Source organism: Pseudorasbora parva, chromosome 17 (genome assembly GCF_024679245.1).
Source record: "Pseudorasbora parva isolate DD20220531a chromosome 17, ASM2467924v1, whole genome shotgun sequence".
Lineage (NCBI taxonomy): Eukaryota > Metazoa > Chordata > Actinopteri > Cypriniformes > Gobionidae > Pseudorasbora > Pseudorasbora parva.
In genome coordinates this window covers 28,994,650-29,014,862 of record NC_090188.1, presented here as the reverse complement: position 1 = coordinate 29,014,862, position 20,213 = coordinate 28,994,650, and the positions used below count along the sequence as shown (strand labels likewise).

At 38.6% G+C, this 20,213-nt stretch overlaps 1 protein-coding gene across 1 annotated transcript in view; it reads left to right on the top strand.

Moving 5' to 3' along the window:
- The window catches only part of eys (eyes shut homolog), a 376,512-nt gene that overhangs the window by 106,492 nt on the left and 249,807 nt on the right, over positions 1-20,213 (top strand). Inside the window, exons 13-18 of the mRNA XM_067421808.1 lie at positions 7,861-8,094; positions 8,182-8,304; positions 8,654-8,767; positions 10,372-10,485; positions 10,705-10,818; positions 16,529-16,726. Coding sequence (XP_067277909.1) covers positions 7,861-8,094; positions 8,182-8,304; positions 8,654-8,767; positions 10,372-10,485; positions 10,705-10,818; positions 16,529-16,726 — 897 coding nt within the window. The remainder of the gene's footprint in view (positions 1-7,860; positions 8,095-8,181; positions 8,305-8,653; positions 8,768-10,371; positions 10,486-10,704; positions 10,819-16,528; positions 16,727-20,213) is intronic.

Here is a 20,213-nt window from a genome sequence, read left to right as displayed (position 1 = left end):
CTGGCAGATGGTGAAGAGTGATCCATCACTCCAGAGAATGGATTTTAACCGCTCAAAAGTCCAAGTAACGGTGAGCTTCACACTTCTACAGCCCACACATGAGCTGGTTTGTGGCTGCACAGCTGTTGAAACTCATTTCATGAAGTTTTTTGTGAACAGTTGTTGAGCTGATTTTGCTTCTAGGAGCTCAGCGTTGTATGTTAACACTGCAATCTTACATACTTCAGTAGTCAGGGATCATGCACGTTTGGTGTGGTTCACCACTTCATAGCTGAACCGCTGTTAACTTAATCCTGAAAAAAAATTGCCCAAGAAAAGGCAATGAAATTTTGACTTTCCTCGAAGCATTTTAAGACCTTGAAATCATAAAGCCATTGAGATTTTCAGTTCAATAGCTTTGTCTACAACAAAAAGGGTCTGGAATAGCTAAACACACTAATTTAAAAGGGTTCGCATCTACTTCTGTGCATGTAGTGTACCAGCGGGGTGTCTGGTTTACCAGAGAAGTTGATATATTTACTTCATGTCATTCAAATGTACTGTAAGTTTTAAAGGCACCTACTGTGAAGTGAAGCATATTCATGCTTCTGTCTTCTGCACCAATAGTTTTAGCAGGGGGGTTATGCATGCATGTGCCCTCAGGGATTCTTTGCTAAGTAGCTGTTTTAAAAAAAAAAAAAAAAAAAAAAAAATATATATATATATATATATATATATATTTCAGATTTTCCTATATGTCACTGCGAGCAAAACTAATCAATACTCTATGTGGCTTGTTAGAGCGCAAGAAGCAAAACAACAAAGATCTAAAAATATGTCCATCTCCTAGAGGAAATTTGTTAACTCAGTGTTGAGTCACATCATTAATGGAATTGTTTGAAATTCAAATATTAGAGCGCAAGAGAATTAACACGTTGTGTCCAGCATCTTGCAGGGAAATAATGTCTCTATTAGACCATGATCATCAGCATTAAACATCATATGAAACACTGCCAAATGAAATGTGGACCCAGGACGAGCTATAGGACTGTGAAGCTTTGGGGTGTTGATGGACTTGATCTACTCCATCTGTGTTTAATCATCATTCTCAATCTCATCTGGATGTAGTCTTTGACAAAAAACACAATTTTCTCAGCTTTTTGTTCAAAATGTAGCTTTTTTTAAATGAAATGTATCCATATTTAAGTCTTGATAAAAAAACAAATGCATTAAGCTAGAATACAACTTTTTTTTCTGCTCTTTCTTTATATATAGTTTTTTTTTAAATTAAGATTAGGGGGGAAATGCCCTTCAATCTTTCCGGACAAGCAGTCTATTGTGACACAACAGTTCTCGGACCTGATTTGGCACACGATTTGCTTTTTACTGCTCGGTTTAACTGACGCAGATCTAGAATAGGACACAGCCCTCCATCCTTCTTTGGAACTATGAAGTACCGGCTATAAAACCCTGACTCTCTGCTGTGGGGAGGGACCCTTTCTATAGCCTCTTTTCACAGAAGAATCTGCACTTCCTACTCCATTACCATAGCTTGCTCGGGGGTAACCACTGTAAGTTCTTCCCCCGTTGAACCTGGGCGGGTCTGACCCAAACTGAATTCTGAAACCTTTTCTATAGTTTGCAGGACCCAATCTGAGATATTCGGCAGAAGTTTCCATGCTGCCAGAAAACCTACTAGGGAAACCAGCTTCTCGAGGCTGTCCTCTGTTTTTTTCTGAGTGGCCAGCTCGGTGTCCTGAAGCGGCGCACCGGCAGTGAGCAACCGAACTGACCTCTCGTGAGCCCCCCCTGAGAGGGCGCGAACATCCCCACGCCGCTACGTTTCTGGGCAGACATGGAAATTTGCGTTCACTGAGGACCGCTGCGCCCTGAAGCACCAGCCATCAGAAGCCCTGTGTTTTTTTGCATTAGGGCTTCTTTGCTGAAGCCTTCCTAGAGATAATGACAGACCTTAGATCTGCCCTACCTTGGGAAGACTTCGGCTGAGAGTGCTGCCCTGACCCCCAGTCTCTCTGTGGGGGATCCTGGGACACAACACTTTCCTTCTGTTGTGCTCTGTACAAGGAGGACCACTCGGCTGAGGCTGCTCCTACCCAGTAGCCCCAGAGGGATGAGATTTTCGGGGGAGAAACTGTTGGAATGCGGCCGCTTGTTTCTTATCTTCTTGAAACCTCTCTATGACCGTATTAACAAAATCGCCAAAGAGGGCGGCCTGGGAGATAGGGGCATACAACAAAAATGTTTTGTCGCAATCTTTTATATCTGACAGATTTAGCCATAAATGTCTCTCCATGGCCACCAGGGCTGCCAAAGATCGGCCGATGGATTTGGCCATCTCCTTGGTGGCCCGATGAGACAAATCATCAGCTTTCCTAATCTCCGCAATCGTTTCTCTCCTCACTTCCTCACACTCATCATCAATATCCCTCAGCAGGTCAGCCTGATAAGCTTGCAAAACTGCTACAGTATGTAAACATGCGGCTGCCTGACCTGCTGCCGAATACACCCTGCCCACTAATGCTGATATTGTTCTTACTGGCTTAGTGGGCAGCTGCGGGGCTCTTAGTGATGATCCTGACTCGGGGGAGAGATAGCTCGCAAGTGTCTCTTCCACCCGAGGCATCACCGCATAACTGTGCATCTTCAACCCCCCAATGTTGGAATATTCTGAAGTCGCGGGGTTGAAGACTCTAAATGATGCTGGTTTTGTCCAGGACCTGACACCTCGGTGTGGAGGTCCGGAAAAAACGGTAAGCCCTGCTTTAGAGGTTGTGATTTTGACAGCAGAAAGTGCTCGTCTAATTTGCTTGCCTGACGGGCTTCCTGTTTCTCAGCTGGCCAGTCTAAGCTTAATCTGGCCACAGCGTGAGTCACAACCTCCAAAAGCTCCTCGTGTGTGTGTGTAATGGTGAAATGTCATCATCCAGGCTCAAAACATCCAGTTCCTATGAACTAGAATGCTGATGCACCTGTGCTTCAGCACGAGCAGAAGAAACCGCTGAGTGTCCTTCTAACTCATGGGCTGAAGCGTCAGATCCAGCGGGTGAAGGCAGAGATAGGGGATCACAAGTTCTCTAGCCCCGCCACCAGATCCATCTGAGATCCCCAGCATGCAAGCCTTTGCTGTGCCTCGCCAGCAGTGGGACCCGAGCCCTGAGGAATGCGAGCCGAAGCACCCTCCTCAAAGAGTGCTTGGCGGGATCTAAACTTTTTCATGGATAGCTTCTCGCAATGCTCCCAGCCAGCCCCCTCGAAGGCTTCCTGGGCATGTTCTAATCCCAAGCACATTACACACAGACTGTATGTATCCCAACACATGATATAACGAGGGCAGGGAGTAACACACTGTCTTAACTGCTATTCTTTTTGTTTTCAGAGAGATAAACACACATCAGATAGACAGACAATATTTCACATAGAGCGCTTGTGAAGACACAGAAGCTAACACTGTTTGCTCCGGGGGTGCTTTATAGTTTCCTGGTCAATGACATCACCCGCCTATGACGTATCATCACACTATTGGACGGATTTCACGAGTGCTTCATGACGCAATCACGCAGAGGCTTTCCCGCAGTGTTCCGTCGCAACGCTAGTTCCCTCGAGAAGGGAACTGCTTTGAGGGGATTCTGACTAACTTAAACACATCTAATTGGCCATTGCATTCATTCGCTGAACAGATATATCTTTGATAGGCTGCAATTATCAGTGCCTCAAGAGCATGTTGCAAATAAAAACCTTTGACACAGAGCACTTACACAGATACACACAGGAGTGTTTGAAAGCGGCCACCCATCAATGGGTACCGAATATACTCAGTAATCTGTACTATTGGTGCTGCAGAAAGTCTGATATTGTCACATTTTTAAAACTTCAGTGCTGATTTGGTACTGAAGTACTAGTACTTTTGACAACCTTACCATGGTGGCTCAAGAAAATAAACTCCCACCTTTCAATTAAAAAAGCAAATTCTCTTATTGGCAAAGCCCTCACATCTTTACCATAGTGTTAACTCTTCAACACACACATCTTTTTTAATGATTTGACCTGTATAGGTTTGTACTGAGCATTACTGTAAAGGAAGTGTCTGGCACACAGTTTTGGAAATGTTGGACTTTTTCTAGTAGATGTGTACTTGACTGGAATACTGCCCTACAAAGGCAAATGACCTAAACTCACCATATAGGGTGGAACTGAGAAAAATTACTTTAAAGATTTGTAGTTGTCCAGCCAAATTAATTATAGGTAGGACACTGGACACTGGAAATCCGGCATATAGATGTTTTAGTAATGAAAATTATCTACATACATTTGTTTTAACCAAGTAACTGTACTCTGCCTTTGTATTGTCTGTAAAAATTGAGGAGTCAAGCCAAGGCAAAAGGCAGTAGCTTCCACATTATCAATATTTGGTTGCTGATCATCATTTACAAAATCTGTATAAAATGTATTGATCGTGACTTTTTATTTTATTTTATTTTTTAACTACAATTTACAATTCTTTATTCTTATTACTATCTATGCTTTGGTTGCATTCTGATGGCATTATTAATACATTAGACATGGCACAATACCTCTGGTAAAGAGTCTCTTCAATTGGTGTGCAGCAAAACGTATAGGTTGACTGCTAGGTGACACTGAATTATATGAATAAATACAAGATAAGCATATTTCTAATGAGTAAACATATTCATTTAATGATGGAATGCAAAGATATAACAGAGAACAAAGACAGAACAAATCATGTTCAAATTTAAAATCCATGGGATTGGAATAAAAGATAAGAAATAGTGCTGATGGTTAATCAAGGGTTGAGTTTGGCTATCAAGCTCTAATGACAGTACTGACTGGATTTGATTGGCCAATCATAGGCTACAACAGAGTAATTATTTATTGCAATGTTTTTATCTTGTAGAAATGATACAATAGGCTACATAGCTAAATTGCTTTTACATCGATTATTTGAATGAAAATCGCCTAGACTAAAAGGACGACTTGGATTGATGTAAACACCAAGTAGGAATAATGTTTTTTGATTGTTGTGGATTAAACATCTCTGATTACGTTCATTACCATGGATACAAGAAAAGTTAGGATATGGATTTAATTGCGAACTGTTGCTACTGATTTTATGTGTGATCGCACGCTGTCACGGCATTCGAGTAAACACTGGCTGGTGCTGAGTGAATATTCTGCATTATGAAAAGATGTATGACGATAAACAGTCTACACGTAAACGTGGCAAACTTTAATGGACAGGAAAACAAAGGCGGAATATCTTAACTGCAGGTCAGCACAGTAACTTTATTTTGATGCATGTCTAAACAAAGGCAGAGTACCGTAACTCTATTGGAGCTTTCCATAACAAAGGCAAAGAGCAGTAACTGGTGTTACGGTGTTTTGTCTTGGGTTCTCCTGGGTTTTTGGAAGTTACTGCTAAGACAACTCATTATTTTATATATATTAAGGAATTGACTAGCGTTATTTATTCACATGATAAAGGAGGTCTTGAATGTCCCAAAAATCAATTACTCATTTTTGACCAAAAACAAAGTTACGGCCTTTTGCCTTTGCACGGCAGAATAACTGTTAATTTGGGTAATTGGAAAAATCATGAGATCTTTTACATCGCAGTTGCTATAACATATATTGAAGGGGATATGTTTTAGAGTTTTGCTGATTTTCAGATTTTTCTTCTGACAAAATAAAAAGTAATCATTTGTCTTTTAGTTATTTTTAGGAATTCCACTGTATTACAATTTTTTTTATTTCTCCAATGGAATTTAGGATATTATTATTATCTTGTGACATCATGAGGCATATCATGTTATAAGGCTGGAGTTATAAGGCATCATACTGTTTTCTGTCAATATATAGACCAACCCCTGATCTTTTTAAAGAGTGTTTGGCCCTGAGATCTTTTTCAGGATTGTAATTTTTGCAGATGTATTATCCAGGATCGCCTTAGTTACCAGTACAAGTTAACACACAGGAGAATACCAGAGGCTTTCAAAAGAGGAGCATAGATTAAACTCTAAATAGTGCCAGCATAGCAATCCCTCTTTAAATTTAAATAAACACTGACATTACAGAGACATCAATGTCTCTGCAACATGCTCTGAAAGAGGGATGTTGGCAGTTCAGATGTCCCATTGATTGTACTGAAAGATTCACAGACCTTCTCTTCTCTGAAACTGCCTCAATGTCATTGCCCCAATCAAACAGAAGAGGAGATTGAACATTAGTATTAGTATTCATATCCTTTGAGACCCCTTGAGGGCATGATCACAAATTCTGGGGAGTTGTACATGTACATATATAACTACATAATAACTTAAATGAAAAATATAAATACAGTGACGGTAAATAAAAAATATATGGTATTTGTATGGTGTCCTGTTTTTAGCTTTATACAGTAGTGGCCAAAATGTGGCCGGAAATGTCATGTCCGGCTTGGGAAAATGCGGATATCTTAAAAAATGATTAAAGATTTTTGTAAGCATATTGTGTAGACTCCAATTCATTGACTCCAATTCAATTGGAGTCAATTGTTTTTATTTTGTATTATTATTATTTATTTTTTTGTGATAATGAAAAATTGTGCGTACATTTTTGCCCAGGCTGCCATACAAACAAATTTGGAATACATACAAATGAAAGAGAGAACCAACAAAATATCAATAACTGATGTTGTAACCATGTTTTTCATCATTGAAAAAAACCTTAACCATGTTTTGTTTTCTCATATTAAAATATTTTTAAGATAAAATATATATTAAAAATAATATCACCTCTGGAAATCACTTTTGGCCACTACTGTACATGCACATTTTATGGTATCATATTAATTAAAATGAATACAGGAAACATTTGTAAAATACAATTTTCACATTTAATGACTTTTTAAATGAAGATGATAAACATAATGTTGAGAAAGAGGTTAAAACATGGGGAATAGTCATATTCATATATTTTTTGTGAATTTCCCAAATGTGAAATTACAAAAAGTCTGTGTTTGTATTGATGTATGTTTGTTTGTTTATTTACACAATTTGTATTGAATTTATCAGTATTTTCCCCCAAATTATTGTTGGTTTATTGACGTGAGATACTTATATCTCAGTGTATATCTCAGTGGGATAGGACACAATAAAAAGACTAATAAAGAAGTAAACACTTCCAATCCAAGGTGTTGTTTACTCTTCAGTTGTTGGCTGTTTTAGATTAGCAATGTCAATTACATGGCACTTGATTGGAACTTTGATGACAGGACGTGTTCTTTGCTTGTGACCTCTGCATCTCTTGAGTTGTTGTGCTTTTTATCTGCTGCCTCTCCAAGATAAGAAGTGTTCCACGGCTGACACTGATTGCACATCTCTGGATAAGGTCTGCCCATACGCTGGTACCTGCTTTAGTCCGTGAGGGGACAGACCTATTGAAAATGGCCACCAGCTGAAATACGGTCCCTATACCACAGATTTCGATTTTTGTGTAAACCGTTTTACTGGTGAGGTTGGCTTAAGTTTTATTGGGTTTACTTCATTACGTTTATCGGCGTGATATATCCGTTTGCTTTTGAAATGTCAAGCTCCCAAAATACAAAAGATCCTGGTTGAATTAAGCATAACTGAGTTGAGTTGAATTTTGAGTTAATGTAACCTGCATCTTGCAGCGTTTCTTTCTTCTATTGTATGTTAATTTACTGGCATTATGTTGTTTTTTTTATGTCTGTTTATGCCACTTCTAGAGGATGTAAATGCATGAAGTAGCATTTGGCAACAGTGGCAACTGAATAACTAACACTGAAGTGTCTCCATTGAACCCAGTCCACATCAATCAACGCTTTCATCCCATTTCACACAGGATTCACAGGACATGACTGCTCCATGCCGGCTACGGGCTGCACTTCCAGCCCGTGTGATACAAAGGGCACTTCCATGTGCGAAGAGCAGCGGGGCAGTTTCAAATGCACGTGTCACTATGGCTATACGGGCCTGTTTTGTGAAACTTCCATCAGTCACTGCGTCGAGGGATTGTGTCATCACGGATCAAAGTGTGTTGATCTCCCTCTGGGCTTCATGTGTGAATGTTTGCCAGGTAAGAGTCTGTCTCCTGCCAGTCCCTCTGTCCACACCTTCACTAAAGCATCCATTTAACCCTCTCCCTATTTTTATTTCTTCTCAGGGTTACAAGGACAATTCTGTGAGGTAAACATTGATGACTGTCTGAATAAGCCCTGTGGTGCACTCAGTATCTGTAAAGATGGTATCAATGGATACAACTGTTTCTGTGCACCTGGGTTCATTGGTAAGTTCACCACAAGCAATTTTCTAGAGCATTTTTTTCCTTTGCCCAGTTCTCTAACATGCAATTCCCCTCTGTTGAGCTGTGTTTAAAAGCCCCATGGCCTCAAATCTGCTCCTGTATTGTAAGACATTAGTTGACCGTCTGCTTATCAAGGAGAATTTCCTAAGCCTCATAACCCTGCCATCACATTTTCTGGCATCCATTTGACCAAGGAGACAGGGGTGGGTTTTTTTTTTCCTTCCATCGCACCTTATCATTAGCAGTGGGTCATTTTATTTGAAGCGGCATCACGTCCTCTGTATTTGCAATGAAATCCTTAATGAAATGAACCTTTGCCCCTCTTTTCAAGGTAATAACTGTGAGATTGAAGTAAATGAGTGTCTTAGTCAACCCTGTCAGAATGGCGCTTCCTGCTCAGATGAGCTTAACTCCTACAGCTGTCTCTGCCCTACCGGGACCACAGGTACATAATTCCTTCCTGTCATCAGAGTTTCACAGGCTAAATTTGGGTTACAAAGGCCATGCAGTTATGTTTTGAAATTGACAACCACATTTATGTGTGGGATTAAATCCTTTCAATTATATTTCCGGGAGTTTACAGACTGTAGACTAGGAGTCACACCTGAGCCTGCAATGGTAATAACCATAGCAACATTATGGCCTCTTGCCGTCTTAAAGGGGTCAGGAACTGAAAAATGTAATTTTCCTTGAGCTATTTATATATATGAGGTCAGAATATTCTGTAAGTTTTAAGAACTCAAAACTTTTTTTTTTAGATTTTAGATTAGATTTTATTGTTACCAAGCCCATTTTGGAATCGATGTAATAAAATAGAAATCATTAAAACTTTAGCCCCGCCCAGTGGGGTTTAAATGAGATGACGAGGTGACAACAATACAGGGTAGATTTCCAAAGGATCCTAAAATCCAAAGGATTTTACAACAACATGTAATGTGACAATATGTAAGCAACCATGTTAATTCTAATGCCTGATCTATGATCAGTGATTTCTAATTTAAAATGATTCAAGTACATTCAAATCTTCTTTGTCTTTATGTAAGGAATTCAAACCAGTGACTAAACGGGCAACTTCACATTGTTTATTTTAGTAGGATGAAAATAATCTGTTATTTAAACTGTGTTTAAATAATATATAGATGGGCTGAAATCAGGTAAGAACAAAATGCTTTTTATTTAAAAATTATGGTGAAAAAAATGTATGTAAAGTACATTTCAGTTGTACAGAGAGTCTGGCCACTCTCCATTGACAAGCGTTAACTTCCTTGAAGGCGGGTACTCTGTTGAAGTTTAAAACTATTGCATCTGCCCAGAGCCACTCTGCATCTGCCATAACCAATCGCTAACATTTGATCGTGATGTATGACATCTCAATCTAGCACACAACATAAAAGTGTGCAATTTCTTGTATAGAAAAAAACTATTATAAATTACATTACATTTGAAAATAATGTCAATTCTGTGTCATCAGAGTATGAATTTGTGAAAAGGGTCTGGTTGAGCCAGAAATTTTAAATTGCCACCGGAAAGTTAACCTGCAAATGGCTTACTTCTAGTTGTCTGCACTTTTAACTGGGATAGAAGTATTTTAATATTGAAAAAAATAAACGCTTCAGCTTGAAGAGTTATGATCATTTAGTGTGTCATGTTTAGTTTACAAACTCCTCTTTAAAACAGGGGGGCACTTTTAGTTCTTATCCATCCACATTACATTTCTATTTCAAGAGTAATTTCCACTTAATTCTCTCATGTTCATGCAAATTGGAAAAGAAATAGGCTCATTTGGCAGTGTGAGTCAACTCAAGCTCTCAGTATATTTTAAGAACTTTCTGCCCAACAAAATGTAAATTCATCTACTTTCATTTCAAACCAGGAGGTGTATTGCTCGAAGGCTTAAAGAGGATTTTGGATTTGTTTTTACCTTTATTCCGGATTCTTTGTGCTGTGAAAACTTGAGTTTATAATTGGTTGGCATGGGAATTTCTACGACAACTCTCATTCTTATTTTCCTTTTTATGTGTACCTTTCTCCTTTTCTTCCACTTCTCAGGGAGTTTATGTGAAATAAACATTGATGAATGCCAGTCATCACCATGCATGAACACTGGCACGTGTTTGGACCTCTCAGATGGCTTTAAATGCATTTGCCCTTCAGGTTTCTCTGGTGTGTCTAATGTTTTTTTTAGTACATTATCAAATGTGATTATTTCTCCATTGGTTCTCTATTGCTCTCAAGGGCCCCAAGCCCCATTGAATGTGTTGTCTTATTTTGGTCATTTATATATTATAGATCTCTCAGGTGTCTTGGAGAGATATGAGCTTTCTTCAAAGATCTCACTTGCATGATAACTTTGATTTTTCTTTTTTATATTGTGCATTAAAGGTCCTGAGTGCTCATTGGACATCAATGAGTGTGTCTCATATCCCTGTAAGAATGGAGGCACCTGCATTGACCAACCGGGTAATTACTACTGCCGATGTGCGGCTCCATTCAAAGGTAATGAAGACTGAGGGAGTGGGGTGAAGGGTGAAGAAAAGCAAAGTTAATTAACTTCAGAGAGCATTCCTCTCACCTGTCTGAACTCATGCAGTCAGCATTGCCACATCAAGACATCTTTGTTGTCCACAAAATTGGTAAATTAAAATGAATTGTACAGTAAAATGTGTATTTTAAGATATATTTGGAAGAAAATCTGAAATATATTGTTAAATATAAAATGCAATACTGTGAAACACACACTTTACATAATCTGGTTTCAGCAAGTTGTTTATAGTCTACTTTTTGATTGCATTCCTGGCAGGTAAAAATAACACTCTCTTTAATGCATTTGCATATAACAATTTTGTGAAATTGTTAACCTCAAAATTGACTTCTTGTTGAACTTTTTGGTGAGGATAATTTTGTTGTAAATCTTGCATTCATACACGCATTATTGTATGCTTGTTCAGTTCAGAGGTGGATCAAATCAGACCCAAATGTCAGGGTAAATTCCCTCTAGAATGCTTTGCTCTTTGACTATGTTATTTAGATCAGGAGCTGCTGAAATCTGTCTGCGTTTTGTATACACCTGTTTTACACTGCTATATTATGTGCATTATTAGGATTTCTCCATTTTTTTGTGCATGCATGATGCTCAGCTGGTCAATTCCGGACACAGAATGCAGCTCATCTAAAATCGATCAGGCAGCTTAGTCATTGCTACTTATATTCAAACAGAGAGCACAGATCACACTTCCATTAGACGCGCAAATTAGGTTGTCAGGGATAATGATGATATCGGTTATTCTGTATTGAAATCGAGGAAAAAGGCACAGACAGCCTCGCTTACTCTGTTGAGACGCACATGCATAGTGTTTATGTGGGGGGATTCTGGAAACATTAACCTACCCTTTACACAGCTACCCTTTACTAACTAATCTATTGTCTAGATTGTGGCTAAAATACAGTGTGCAGTGTATGCGTGTGTTAATTAAAACTCTGAGAGTTCTTAGTAGCCAGAACCAAACAATGCAGTGTGTGTAATTAGACCGTCCAAGACATGTTATTAATTTTCATTGGAGTTGTTCTTACCCATCTATCTCAGATATGCCAATGTGTAATGGCTTCTTGTACTGTTTGATTATGATATATTTATGTATGATCCGTTTTTACATACCCTGCTGAAAAACAACAACAACAACAAAAACTGGTTAAACTGACTAGCCTGATGACCAGCTTCACTGACCAGTTTTGGTCTGTTACAAATTACCATTATACAGTGTGTTGTTGAGGCTGGTTTTAGCTAGTGACCAGGTTTACTAAACATCTCTGTCTGGCAGTCCTTTTACAATAACTAACTTATTTTGGAAGCAACTCAAGAATGATTACATTTACATTCTTCCTCATAATGTGATTATAATAACAATATTGCAATTAAAATTTATGAACTAATGCGCGTAGATTAAAACAATGGCCGGTAACATGCATACTGTATGGCTAATAATGAGAATAATGAAAATTGCATGTAAGCTGGAGTGAAGAGTTCTGCTCATGTCATGTAAACATCTTACTGCGATTAAGACCTTACTCTGATTATTATAAATAGTCGCATTGTTGGTGCACATGTAAACTTACTCATTGCTCATCTAAAACCAGATGAGCCAAACTAGGTGGTTGTTGTTTTTGTGGCTGAAAATTGTTCAGATTCAATAAAAATGTAGTCCACAAAGTAGTTTCATTTTTATTATTTAGATTTTTCTTATACAGCTCTAAAAAAATTAAGAGACCACTGCAAAATGATCAGTTTTTCTGCTTTTACTATTTGAAACTACTGAACTACTGACAACATTTTCCCAAATTCCAAAATGAGAAAGCAACAACTGGTCAAAATAACAAAAAAGATGCAGTGTTGTCAGACCTCAAATAATGAAAAGAAAACAACACAATACTAATGTTTTCACTTAGTATATTTGGTGGAATAACCCTGATTTTGAATCACAACTTTCATACGTCATTTACATTGATGTTAGGTGACTATATGCCACTCATGGTGTAAAAATGTACGCAGCTCGGATTTGTTGATGGCTTGTGACCATCCATCTTCCTCTTGATTACATTCCAGAGGTTTTCAATGGGGTTCAGGTCTGGAGATTGGTCTGGCCATGACAGGGTCTTTTCTGGTGGTTCTCCTTCCACACCTTAATTGCCCTGGCTATGTGGCATGGAATATGGTAAATGATAAATGGACTGCATTTATATTGCGCTTTTAACAGACCTATGGCCATCCAAAGCATTTTACATATTGCCTCATATTCACCCATTTACACACAGACACAGCATTGTCCTGCTGGAAAAAACAGTCCTCAGAGTTGGGGAACATTGTCAGAGCAGAAGGACGCAATTTTTTTTCCAGGTCAAGCTTTTACGTGGTTTGATTCATGCGTCCTTTACTAAGACAAATCATCCCGATTCCAGCCTTGCAGATGCACCCCCAGATCATCACCGATCCTCCACCAAATTTCACAGTGGGTACAAGACACTGGCTTGTAGGCCTCTCCAGGCCTCCGTCTAACCATTAGACGACCAGGTGTTGGAAAAAGCTGAAAATTGGACTCATCAGAGAAGATGACCTTACTCCAGTCCTCTACAGTCCAATCCTTATGGTCTCTTTCAAACCTCAGCCTGCCCCTAGGAGCCTGTTTCGAACTGTCCTCTCCATGCACTTCACCCCAGCTGCCTTTTGCCATTCTTTTTGTAGGTCACTTGATGTCATCCTACAGTCGTTGAGTGACATTCGAATGAATTGGCGGTTATTCCGGTCAGTGGAGAGTCGTTTTGACCGGACTTTAGTTTTGTTGTCCCCAATGTCTGCAGCTTAAGCTTGTTCTTATGAACCACCATCTTTGAAATTTTAAGGATGAAAGCAACCTGACGGTCACTGTATGTATCCCTTTGCCAGAAAAGCCAGAATTGAACCCTTCTTTTCCTCACTCAAAACTTTCCTTTTCAAGTTTCTTGGCATGACCAATAGTTATTTTTTGATTCTAATTACTTTTGAGGTACTACTAGTACTTTTTTTGCCACTACTGCATGAGTATAGTGATGACCACAGAAGTGTTTTTTTATACTTCTCCTTATTAAATAAGATTTGTTCAGGTGATCACCTAATCAGCGCCAACAGATGTGTGCCTGTGTTGGAATTCAACAGACATTGGAATGAAATAGCTTCCATACTTGTAGAGATGCTGATTTAAGAAAAAAAATGGAGTGCTCTCTTAATTTTTCCAGAGCTGTGTATATATAGTGCATATCATTAAAGGAGTACTTCAGTGCTGGGAAGATGAATCTGTATTTAAACTGGGTCATTAATGTAATAGAAATGTGAAATTATTTTTGAATTCGGTGCTTTCTATACTGAGATAAGACCCCCATGGGGTTGAAAGACTACAATTCCCAGAATGCTTCACTGCCCTACGAGGCCTCTCCTAAGGCCACCGCTACTGAATCACTGTGACTGGATCACTTTCCCCACCATGTTCTTTTTTACAAAATCAGTTCAGTTAGAGAACAGACACTACAATTAAAAACTGAACGTGTCTGTTCAATATAATGTGATTTAGCTGCTGAGGGAGTGTCACAGCACAAACCCTGCTGGAGGCAGATTACACCGTAATGAGAGCTGAGGTAAAAGGGTCCACGGCAATGCATTCACAGCGCATGTTCAGTCTGGCGCGTTTTCAGTTCATGCCTTTGGAAGCTTAACTTTCATAGGAATTCATTTGAGAAGTTGAAACACTGACTTTGCTCTGCCGGCCACTCCGTTTACATGAATGCCTGTAGCTGCGAGCCGAGCTGTGAGAGCGATCTCCCATCTCCCCCGCGTGGGTTGAAAACATTCGAAAATAGCTCCCTCTGGGGGCTTTAGTCTTTAGCCTCTGGCCAAAAATTGCTCCGATAACGCAAATTGACAATATTTGCATCATCAGAGTAATTTTTCTAGAAATAAAATGCATAAAAATCTTGTCTCAGGGGGATATGAGGAGGGGGAGCACGATCATTCGAATATACTCCAGGGTTTCTACTGATACAAAGCCATATGCTAATCGCTGAAGTAACCCTTTAGTGAGTACACCTCCTCTGAAACTTAACAAATACAGCAATTACTCTCTACCTAGAATAAATGCTAGGGTTCTTTGTAGATATAATGTTCCTGGGGGTCTGATTGATCAATTACCAAAAAAGCATGTTCCAAATTATTCAAGTAAATAAGATTTTATTATCAAAGAGCGTGAGTTACAAAGTGAGTACACCCTCCTGAATATTACTAAAAAAAAAAGGTTTTATTTCCTGCTGTAAGTTTAAGGCGATTGTTAATCAACAGTTAAGTATGTTAAACCAAAACATTTAAAGAAAAGTAATTTCTGACCATTAAAAGTGTTATATAGCCCACTTAATAATTCTGAATCAAGAAGTAGAAGTGATTTGTATGTTTTTTTCTTTTCTTGACAAAGTGCAGGATAAATACCAAGCGAGTGTTTCAGAGCCAGCAAAAGCTTTGAAAAGAGTGACTGTTTATCTCACGGAGTAAGATTGAGCCTGCAGAATTGACATGCATGGTTGTTGTCCACACTGAAACTGCCTACTCCAGCCAAAGCTCAAACTAAATAAATTAATTTAATTATTTTGTAATTAAATTTATAAAATATGGACTTATGGGAATTTATATTCTGGTCTTATGAGACCAAGTCAAACATTTTGGATCTATTTTTGCTAGAGGAGGAGCACAGTGAGAAGTGCCTGGTTCCTGCAGTGAAGTTGAGTAGTAAAACTCTTATATAGGGGTGTGTGAGTGCTGAAAGCGCAAGGGAATTTTGCTTTACCAATGCTGTCTTGAATTCACACACCATTGTGTGATGTAATACAAAAGCTTGAAACAGAAGATGCTACCTTCTCCTCATTCCCTGTGTAGTTGGGCATTTCTTTCAACAAGACAATGACAATATGCATTCTTTCAAGGCGAAAGACCTTCTGTTGGCATGCATCTTAACACTCTTGAGCACCTGTGGGGGATTATAGAAAGACGAGTTGAGCAGCACTCTCTATTAAAAATCAGGGCGTTTAAGGAGGTCATGATCCAGGAGTTAAACAGGACAAATGGGACAATTTGTCATGAACTTGTACAGTCCATGCCAAGAAGGGTCAAAGCTGTATGCTTATAATTATCGAGGACTTACTAAGTACTTGAATATTATACATTTGTTGAATTAAATCTAGGATTTACTTATTTCTGCAACCCTTTATTTTAACAAAATTGGCTAATTTACAGATAATAATGACATACATTTCTCTGTTTTTATTAAGTATATGTTTAATACATTTCAATTATGCCGTCTTTCGATGAATTGTACTATTGATCATTAGGAAAATACATACTTTGCATTTGTTCAGAGGGTGTGTACTCATTTATGCTGTGCTGTTATTAGCGAAATAACACATTGCAACCCCTCAGGAAACAAGCAATGGGTTTTTTGAGCCGTTGTCTTGGAAAAGTCATGGGAATTCATTGGTTAATTAGAGGTGTCAGGGCTTCTGTTGATTTAAATGTGAGAATAGAAACCTTTTAAGTAATTAATCATGAGAATTTATTGAGTCAACAATAAACAGTTGAACATTTTCCATTGTTGTTGTGGATGGAATTGTATTTCTCATGCTGTATTTGGAATTTCAGGGATTAACTGCGAGTCGCTGCCCTGTGAGGCCGTTAATCCGTGTGATAACGGGGCAGAGTGCGTGGAGGAGGCTGATCCCATCCTCTTCCCTCTGGGCTTCCGGTGCCGTTGTCGCCAGGGTTTCACGGGCGCCCGCTGTGAGATCAACATAGACGAGTGCAGCTCTGACCCCTGTCTGCACGGCTTCTGTTACGACGGTACATACTGTAGTTATTTCTCAGCCTTGAACCCCCCAACTTAAAAGATTTCCCTTCAGTCTCATTAGCACACAGGTAAAAATGCACTCTTTTTGAAGTAAATGCACTGTTGGTTTACCCCTTTGACAGTCTTGGCATGACTTAGCTTAATAAGCAGTTTTATTAGATACAAGTTACTCCATTCAGTATGACCAGGCCACAGTTGCTTCGGTGCTCTTGACAAGCGTCTTGCTCCAGCTGAGAGCGAGGATCCACAAGGCATAAATGCTGCTTTTGTAATTTGAATAATGGATGATAAATGACAGAGTTAATACAATCAAAGCCCAAGGCAGGGTGTTGTTCTCCCTCGGCAATCCAATAAGCTGTTTTTTGCCCTTTTGTGTTGCATCTCCTGCATAAATCATTACAAAAGCCATAGATCAAATACATGTTGTCAGTTAAGGATTACATATTGCAACACACTAAATAGGTCTTTGCCATGAAGTTGTTTAAAATTGGAAGCTGTAATTCACTTGATGGTGTTGTATGTCTGGGCTAAATTATTGTTTATTGCACACAACCATCTAAAATGTGGCGGACAGTGTTCAGGAAACCTGTTTGTAAACAGTCTTTGTTATTGCATAAGGAAATAACACTTACACCTTCATATTTAAGACATGGTGTATATCGCAAAAAGCCTTTAAAATGAGGCATAAACGATGTTTTCCAAATTCCAAAGTTTTATTTTCGTGGTGAATGTCATTGCAGTGAGAGAAAGACAAACCTTGACTTTCTTGATTTTACAGTAAAAAGAGGCTATAAATATTCCCCTCAAACTAACAGAAAATACTTTCAAATTCAGTACTTGTTGTCCTGTATCCTTTTTGTCTAAATGCTTGTTTGCTATCAATTTGCTAACCATCCTGTTTTATGTTTGATCATTGCTAGATTGTAAAGAACAGACTTTAATGCTTCCATTCTGAAGTTTTACTGTTTTCCAGAAGCTTTTGCAGTGATCTTTAGAGCAGTGGTTCTCATCTGCTGGCTAGGACCCACTAAGGGTCCTCAGTAAACTTCCAAGGGGGCTACAAGTTAACTTCAAATTATTTAAGAGACGAAAAGTAGCAAAAACATCTACAACAATTCTTGGAAAGTCTGTGTAAATAAGGTCATTTTAAAAGTGTGCTTTCTTGGACAAGAGTATTATTTTTTCTAGTTATGTTTAGCTCTAACATATATTATATAGGGTAGAAATGTGCTAATAACCAGCTAGGTGATAGACAATTGGTATTAAATTAGATAATAAAATAAAAATAATTTTGAATATTGTCTGATGAGGGGTGGTCTGACAACCACTAGCTCTTCAGTCAGATTAATCTGTTAAAGTTCCTTGTTGTTTTACCCTTAAAGAATTAAGTGGTTTGTTTGTTTGAAATGTTTTTAAATTTTAAAACAAGATGAAGGCATTTAAGTGCACCTGCAAGGCAATTTTACTATACATAATGTTCTTTATTATACTAAACAATAATACATTACAGTAAGTTGAAAAAAGTGTTAAAAAAAACATCTTGACATATTGAACTCTCAATTTTTAAAAGTGCCTCAGACCGCTAAACTTTTTATCTTTGCACTGCAGAAAATGAAAATAAAAAATAAAGTTGAGAAAATGAAGGCAGCATGATTCTTTAATGTCCTTGACTTCTCTCAACAAGAGTAATTGTTAGCCAACTTGCATTTGTTAAATCCTAAATGTCTCCTCCAGTCAGTACAAGCTCTTGTAATGGCAACTGCAGATCTGTTGTTCAGCAAATTTTCAATTAGCAATACTTGAAATGTTCATTTGTCTTCATAATGCAGTTTTAAATGACTGCTTGGTAAGGCATGCTGCTTGTCTCTGAAGCAGAAGACCTCTTGAAAACGTAATGTAAGAGTCAATGAACATCAATCAACCTCAATCAACCACCACACTACACAAAACTAGCAGTGATAATGAAAATAAGAGCATCATTTATAAAGCAGAAACCCCGAGCAGTAAAACAATAATCTTAGGTTTCATGCTGAATTGAAGTGTGTTCTAGGCCTTTATAAAAGTACTTGTCCATATACTGGCTAAAGACTTTATCTTGTGTGAGTGTACATAATTTTAAACGCATTTTTCAAAAGTGCTACAATTAGTCTAACTTTACTGCATGAATGCAACATTTTGATAAGCATATTACCAGTTACAGTATGTACTATACCAGTGGTTGTCTACTGGTTTATCAAGGGGACCCACATTATCCCAAATAACTTCTCAAAAATGTTAACAAGATAAAATATATTACTTATATATAACCAAGTCAGAAAATACAGACGATTTGCTCTTTAGTGAAGTGATATGCAGTGCGCGCCATGTTTCTGTGCACAGTATAAAGTCTGACTGGACAAGGATGTTCGTTTTGAACATGAGGTGAGAGACTTTTTATTTTGTAATGCTACGAAAATAACATTAGAATAATGACACTCACATATAGCCTGACAAACTATACTTCTAATCACTTGCCATTTAGCAGATCCAAACCGACATGTAGTTCAATAATTGCACTCCCAGAGCAACCTGCATTGAAGTACTATGCTCTGAGGTGAGATGGTGACAGAGATGAAGGACGATTTTGTAACCAGGCAACCAAGTATTCCTCGTCCACCACTTGGAGTCCGACCTGCAGCCACTTTGTCTTGTCTACCATCATCTCCAATTCCAACAAGCTCCGTCAGACAAAGTTTACTTGTTTTCTTCCTCCCAGGCTGCACCAGCAAAAACCGCTCCGCACATGTAGTCCCTCAAGGCCTGTCTGGCATATAGGAGGTCTGCGATCTGCTGTTTTTGTGTGGGAAGAGAGTGAGAGAGCAAGGTGTATCTCTTGAGCAGCTGGTGTGAGTAATACGGGTGCCACTCCGGACCCCAAGCATTTAATGAGAGTAATCGCGAGTACACGCACAAAGACAGAGTGGCAGCATAGATTACGCGGTAAATCTAAGGGATAATGAAGAATCCTGGGACTCGGCACAGGCCTTGTAATAAATTTGCGGCTGTAAGAACCCACAATTACCTCTGTCACAGGCTGCTGTTTTGCAGCAGAAAGGCAGGGGATGCATTTCTCCTCAACGCCATTAATGATTTAAGACTTGTGGAATGGGTCATTAGGTTTCGGGTTAGTCAGATGCAACGCAAAGACGGCAGACAGCAACACTCTTGTAGCATTTGTAAAAGAGATCGCTACACAAACACACATTTTACATTTAATTGGACAGACTGTTTCCAGCTGCCGGGATGAATATAAACGACCACGGAATTTCACAAGCAGAGAAAGTCAATTTTACTGATAAGCTTTTAAAAACAAAGATTTAAGTGAGAATATGATGAGAATATAAGTCTTTTGACTTCAGTGGACTGTGGAGGGAAATATAGTTTAACAAATTTGGCATTTGTAGAGCTTAAAACATTAAGTCAACAGATTAAATGTCTTAA